Source organism: Fukomys damarensis, unplaced genomic scaffold, assembly GCF_012274545.1.
Source record: "Fukomys damarensis isolate Sample0158 unplaced genomic scaffold, DMR_v1.0_HiC HiC_scaffold_33, whole genome shotgun sequence".
Classification (NCBI taxonomy): Eukaryota; Metazoa; Chordata; class Mammalia; order Rodentia; family Bathyergidae; genus Fukomys; species Fukomys damarensis.
In genome coordinates, this window is record NW_022900945.1 from 51,394,732 (window position 1) to 51,401,291 (window position 6,560).

General features: G+C 46.3%; 2 protein-coding genes across 4 annotated transcripts in view; one reads left to right on the top strand and one right to left on the bottom strand.

Moving 5' to 3' along the window:
* Positions 1–6,342, bottom strand: part of LOC104856845 (histone H2B type 2-E) — a 7,010-nt gene extending 668 nt beyond the window's left edge. Inside the window, exons 1-3 of one of the 3 annotated variants that reach the window (XM_010616348.2) lie at positions 5,698–6,342; positions 4,645–4,710; positions 4,049–4,073 (exon numbers count right to left, since the gene is read on the bottom strand). In XM_010616348.2, coding sequence (XP_010614650.1) covers positions 4,665–4,710; positions 5,698–6,074 — 423 coding nt within the window. In that variant the 5' untranslated portion in view covers positions 6,075–6,342 and the 3' untranslated portion in view covers positions 4,049–4,073; positions 4,645–4,664. Of the gene's footprint in view, positions 1–1,998; positions 2,718–4,048; positions 4,074–4,644; positions 4,711–5,697 lie in introns of those variants that run through there. The other 2 variants (XM_010616349.3, XM_010616350.3) reach the window with 2 other exon arrangements.
* The window catches only part of LOC104856920 (histone H2A type 2-C), a 586-nt gene continuing 367 nt past the window's right edge, over positions 6,342–6,560 (top strand). Inside the window, exon 1 of the mRNA XM_033758219.1 lies at positions 6,342–6,560. This exon is cut by the window's right edge and continues 367 nt beyond it. Within this exon, the coding sequence (XP_033614110.1) occupies positions 6,437–6,560 (124 nt within the window). The 5' untranslated portion in view covers positions 6,342–6,436.

The following is a 6,560-nucleotide window of genomic DNA, read 5'->3' on the forward strand; positions in this document are numbered from 1 at the left end:
ATATATATATATATATATATATATATAAATAATTGAGTACTACTCAGAGGGAAAAAAGAATGAGAAACTAGAACTAGAGACCTTTATAACTAAATTTATAACTAATGGCACATTAAGGCCATACTCAAGTGAAGTAAATAGGACACACATGTGTAAATACCAAACAGTTTCTCTGGTGTGAAAAACTAAAATTATAAATAAGAATCAAAATGTATAATTGATAATGTGAAATAGGAAGAAAAGGTCTAAAAGAGTAGGGGGAGTGGGAGGGGTAGGGGAAAGGAAAGAAGAGACAAGAAAAAATATGAGAAAAGGAAAAAATGGAAACAAAGTCTTTGTAAATAGGGAAGGGAGGAGGGGGTGAAGGGACAGCAGGGGAGTGGGGAAAAAATAAGAACCAAGACCTGTCATGTAAAGATACAAGATCCCAATGATAAGTGTAACTATACTGTATGCCTAAAATGTACCAATAAATTAAAAATATATATAAGGAAAAATGTATGGGTGAAATATGATATATGGGACTCTTTCAAAATAACATACAATAGTTGAGTTATTAATTGGCAACCTGGATAATGTATACAACAGCCTCTTTGTATACACTTGAATTTCTTTTTTTTGGCTTTTTGAGACAGGGTCTCACTATGTAGTTGAGGCTGACCTGGAACTCACTATGTAGCCCAGGCTGGTCTTGAACTCACAGCAATCCTCCTGCCGCAGCCTCCCGAGTGCTGGGATTACAGGTGTGAGCCACTACTCCAGTTTGAATTTATTAATTATCAGGAATTAAAACTAGCCGGGCGTGGTGGTACATGCTATAATCCCAGCACTCCAGAGGTTGAGGCGGGAGGATCCTTGTGAATTGAGACCAGCCTGGGCTACACTGTGAGTTCCAGGGCAGTCTGAACTACATAGTGGACCCTGCCCCCCACCCCCCCAAGAAAGAATTAAAACTACATTGTGCCGGGGATTTAGCTCAGTGGTTCTGCTGCTGCCTGCCTTACAAGTGCAAGATCTGGAGTTTGATCCCTGGTACCAAAAAACAAAAACAAAGACAAGAAAACTACATTGCAAGTGAAAGGACCTGAGTTCAAACCCCAGTACAAAAAAAAAAAAAAAAAAACAATTAAAACTACAATTTTAAAGGCTGCTACTCAACATTCCTGTGTAAGTATCTTAGAATTTTTCATTTAGGTTTTTTTTATTTTGTACTTTGTACTTCTATATACAAAGGGAATTTTGATAGCTATTGCTAAACTACCCACAAAATACTTTGCACTGAATTATCTACTAACAACATGCAAAACACCTATTTCCTTAACCCTACCCAGCCCTGGGTATTTACAAACTTTCTTCTTTTTTTCAGTTTGAGACCGGGCCTCACTGTGTAGTTCAGGCTGGTCTTGAACACACTATATAGCCCAGGCTTCCCTACAACCACTGCCAATCCTCCTGCCTCAGCCTCCAGAGCGCTGGGATTATACGCGTGTGCCACTATGCCCAGCAATAAACTTTGATATTTGGCCAATTTATTGTTTGCTCATGAATCTCCCAGTGTTTCAGAATCTCATGGCGGTCCTCACAGCAAGAAACAGGCTGTTCTGATAGCTCAGGGTGCTTCTCCCTCCCGGTCAGTGGGTCCTTTTGAGCCCTTCAGAGCCCTGCTGGTCCTTGCTGCCAGGGAGCTCAAGGAGAAGCTTTAAACTCAGAATCAGACTTTCTGCATCCAAGTGTAGATTTCTGTGTTTCTTTCACTGCCACTTTCCCCTCCAGCTACCACTTGGATTTTCCCTCAGATGCAGGGAGCTATTTGTACTCCGCCCTTCTTGTCCACTTTTTGGACAAGGGGAGGGAGACTGGCCACTCAGCCCAGCAGTCAGAATGACCATTCCCTTCCAACTCTGGTCCTCAGCAGTGTAGTCTCAGAAATTCCTCTGGTCTTTAAATTATTGATGCTTTGAGTTTCTCATGGAAGAGGAATTATGCAATATTGAACCTTCTATGTCTGGTTTATTTCACTTAGCATCATGGCCTCAAGGCGCCTCTATTTTTCTACAAAGGACTCCGTTATCCTGCTTTGCGCCTGAACAGTACTCTATTGTGTACACATGCCAATACTTCGCCATTCATCTGGGTGTTTGTCTGTTTCTTTGTTTGAGACAGGTTCTCACTATGTAGCCCAGGCTACCCTTGAACTCCCTCACAGTGATCCTCCTACCGCAGACTCCGGAGCACTGGAATCATGGGTGTGCGCCACGGGGCCTGGCTGCAAGTTGTGCTTTAAATATGCAGTTGGTGGGCTGGGCATGTAGCTCAGGGGCGCTGCACCTGCATGGCAAGTGCAAGGTCCTGAGTTCAATTCCTGGTATTGTTGTATGCTAATTATACCTCCACAAATTTGTCTTAAAAAATTAGAGGGGGGATGGCATTTGAGCTGGACCATGGGACACATGGCCTTGGCTTGAAAGAAAGCTCTGGGCAGTTCAGTCAAGACCTGGGAAAAGTAAATGGTTTAGAACAAGGGAACAGAGCACAACAACTACAGCAGGACTTCTGGGTAGGGAGCTGTGGGAGACAAACCTGTAAACGAAGGGAGAGGCAGGTTATGGGTGGGCTTGATAGGAAGCTGTTAGAAAGTATGCATTAGACTTCAGATCCGCTGCTCACAGACATCCTGGATGAGTCCCTTAACCTGTCTGAGACTCAGTTTCCTTTATCTGCAAAATAAACATAATAACAATGGAACATATGTTTAAAAGTAGCTGTGAAAACCAAATGTAGCAATTCATTTAAGCCACTTTGTAGAGTTCTCAGTAAATGGTTAGGTGCTCAATAAATGGAAAAGCTGGGTGTGATGACGCAGGCCCATAATCCCAGCACTTGAGAGGCTGAGGCAGGAGGATCACTGCAAGTTCGAGGCCAGCCTGGGCTACATAGTGAGACACCATCTCAAAAAAACAAAAGATAAAAGCGGAGGCAATTGCTACTATAACAATTATTGTTGTAGACCCTGTATAAACAGATGTTCAAGATGTCCGAGCAGGAGAAAGAAATATTTAAAGAGGATTTTTTAGGAGATTAATTTCACCGTTTCTTTCCCTCTGGAGTTAAAATACCAAATTTTGTCACCATTTCTTCTTTTCTTGCTTATAGCTTCCTTCCTGGTGACCATCATGCCCAGAAAGAACCCAAAACCAGCAAGGAAGCTCTCTCACCCCAGTGGAAAGGTTACCAGCTGGCACCCCACACAGTGGGGATGGCTAAACTGAACCGAGCCGTGGCCTCCAGGAAGGAGTAGCAAAGCCCCCAAGCCTCCTCCAGTTCAGCCCCCACTGCGACCCATTTATATCTAGGGTGTAATCCGAGGAGAATAAAGCTGGTGATTTCTTTTTCAGGTATTTCCCCCCAAATTCCAGAGAAGGACCCAGGTTTTCAGAACGCAGTTCTGTTTCCTAACTCCCGTCACCAAACTGAGTTTATTCTCCAGAGCGTTTGTGAAGAAAGCCCACTCTGTGCCTCGGCTTCCTAATTTGTAAGATGAAAGCCAATGATAACTATCCCATGAGGATTAAGTGGGTCAGCACGTTTAAAGGGCTTAGAGCACTACCTGGCTCCTTACAACGGTTCTGTAGGTGTTAGCTAAACTTTATTAAGAACTATTTCTTCCACACTGCTTGTCACGATTCTTGATTGTGATCCTGTATTTCTCAATCACTACGTATTAACAGTGAACTTGTAACAGGTTATACCAGCTCCCATTCATTTCTAGGGTAGAAGTTTGGCTAATAGCTTATAAATATGCACCCTGGAGGTCAGAGGCACACAGCTTTTCCATAAACCCAACCACAGGCCACAGTATCTACTAATTTCATTTATTGAGAAAATAAATTGCAATTAAAAGAATTCAGCAAAGCTTTTAAATTCATTGGCCAACTTTGCTAATAATTGGGCTCGATGTAGTAGCACACTCCTATAATCCCAGTACTAAGGAGGCTGAGACAGGAGGATTGCCAAGAGTTCTAGGCCAGTCGTATAGCAGGACCCTGTCTCCAAGGGGGGGGCACCACACACATCTGAAAATACACATATAGGAGAAGCACGATTTATTCAGTCTGTGATAATGTGATAAAGGAGCTCCTTTGGTTTCAAAAACCACTGCAATCAATGCTGGAAGACTTCAGCCAAAAGCAGAGTTGAGTGACTGACCAGAGATCATCGGGAAAATCAAAGCTTAGACAGTGTCAGTATTCTGTAATTCCACAACATAAAACTGTAAGTACTCTCACACAGGAAAATACAAAATGGTAGCGTTAGCCGCGTGGCCAGCTTCTCTCTCCAACTATTAACCTCCTAGCCATACCTAATTTCCCTGTCTATTTCTGAAAAGCCAGGGAGAGGGTGAATTAAATTAAAAGCTCATCTCACTGGGGAAAAGAAAATGGGAGGGCGGTGCTCATGAAAAAGTCTCTCTCCAGGGACGGTGCTCTGAATTGGGCGGAAACCCAGGCGACCGCCACCCAGGCAAGGGAAGGGAGGAGGATCACGGGGGCCAGGGCCTCTTCCTCCAAGAAGCAACATGGCCCCTCTCCAGCTGTTCCACTGAGATGGCTAAGGACATTTGAGGCAGGAGCTCCAAAACGTTACCATTCTTATCGTGTCGTCCCTTACATCGAAAGGAAATGAGCGGCGCCCATCCATCCATGGAAGCAACTGAGGTCGAGATGGGATAGAAAAATTAATTTCAGAAATTGTACGAAGAGCTCCCTGCGTGCCGGGGAACTGACTGGCGCGGAAGACACGGCCGAAAACCAGCCCCGCAAAGCCTTTAAATCTTGGGGACAGATCGTAAATAAGAGAGCAAATGAACTAATTTCAGGCAGTTGCTAGAAGGAAGCAAAACACAGGCAGAAAGAGAAGCGCGATTCCTGCTTGCAGAGGTCTCTCCCGGGAGACTCTCGTGCCGGGATCTAAATGCCCAGGACCTTGCAAAAACCTGAGGCCGTAGCGTTCCAAGCAGAGTATTAAATGCAAAAATGACCCCCAAATCCAGAAGTAATAGGCATCTCAAAGTCCCCAAGGGGTGACAGTAACTGAAGCCTAGGAAATCTGCGGCGCGGAATTTTAAATATTCATGTCGCCCAATCAGGAAAAGGCTGGGACCCGAAGGCCCGGGCTCCGCCCCAAGTACACAACAGCTGGCGGCCACAGGAATCACCGCAGGGCAGAACCCGCCAGGGACTCACAGCTGAGGCCGAGCCTTTCGTACAAAGCTGTCACGCATTATCCACCGGATTCGGGCTTAGCTGTGTCCCAGAATCCCCTTAAATCGTGGTCAAAGGAGATCAGTCATTTGATCTTAGATGTGCAAAACACACCCAACAGAGCGGCCTGGACCTAAGTCGGGGAGTGGGGGGAGAACGGAGTGGGGTGGCTCGGGATGGGTTTCTAGAACTGACACCTAAGAAAGCTAGGCAGGGAATAAAGATGGACACAAGCAAAACCAGTCACGCGCCAGCAACTTCCAATGACAAATATTTTAAAAGCTACGTGCACCATCTGCTATACTCTTGAGACTACTTTTCGACAAGGAACTATGAAAACAAAAGTGAACGAAGCTCTTTTCTGATGAGGTGGGTGGCTCTGAAAAGAGCCTTTGGAGAAGGCAGCCGAGGAGCGCCGGGGGCGGGCGGCACTCACTTGGAGCTGGTGTACTTGGTGACGGCCTTGGTGCCCTCGGACACGGCGTGCTTGGCCAGCTCGCCAGGCAGCAGCAGGCGCACGGCCGTCTGGATCTCGCGGGACGTGATGGTGGAGCGCTTGTTGTAATGCGCCAGGCGGGACGCCTCGCCGGCGATGCGCTCGAAGATGTCGTTGACGAAGGAGTTCATGATGCCCATGGCCTTCGACGAGATGCCAGTGTCGGGGTGGACCTGCTTCAACACCTTGTACACGTAGATGGAGTAGCTCTCCTTGCGGCTGCGCTTGCGTTTCTTGCCGTCCTTCTTCTGGGCTTTGGTGACGGCTTTCTTCGAGCCCTTCTTAGGAGCCGGAGCAGATTTTGCCGGTTCAGGCATGATAACATACAACACCAGCAAAGCTTAGCAAAGGAAAGAAGTATAGGAATGGGCGGACCTGAGCCTTTTATAACCACGTTATGCAAATCAAGGCTCAAAAAGTCTTTCGTTCCCATTGGTCTATGTCGAGACCTTGCGTTTTCAGTAAAGCCTACGTGAGACAACAACTCTACATCCTATTGGCCGTTTGTGAAGCCGAATTAGGGCCAATGGAAGAAACTCGTTCCTGACCCCACCCCTCGGAAAGATTATAAAGGCCTCCTTTTTGGTGCTTTTGCAGTCCGGATTGGTTGCGAAATTCTGTGCTTTAGATATTTTTAAGGTTTTTGTTTTTTTTTCTCTCTTCCTCTTATTTGGTAGTCATGTCTGGCCGTGGCAAGCAAGGCGGCAAGGCCCGCGCTAAGGCCAAGTCTCGGTCCTCCCGCGCCGGGCTGCAGTTCCCGGTGGGCCGGGTGCACCGCCTGCTGCGTAAGGGCAACTACGCCG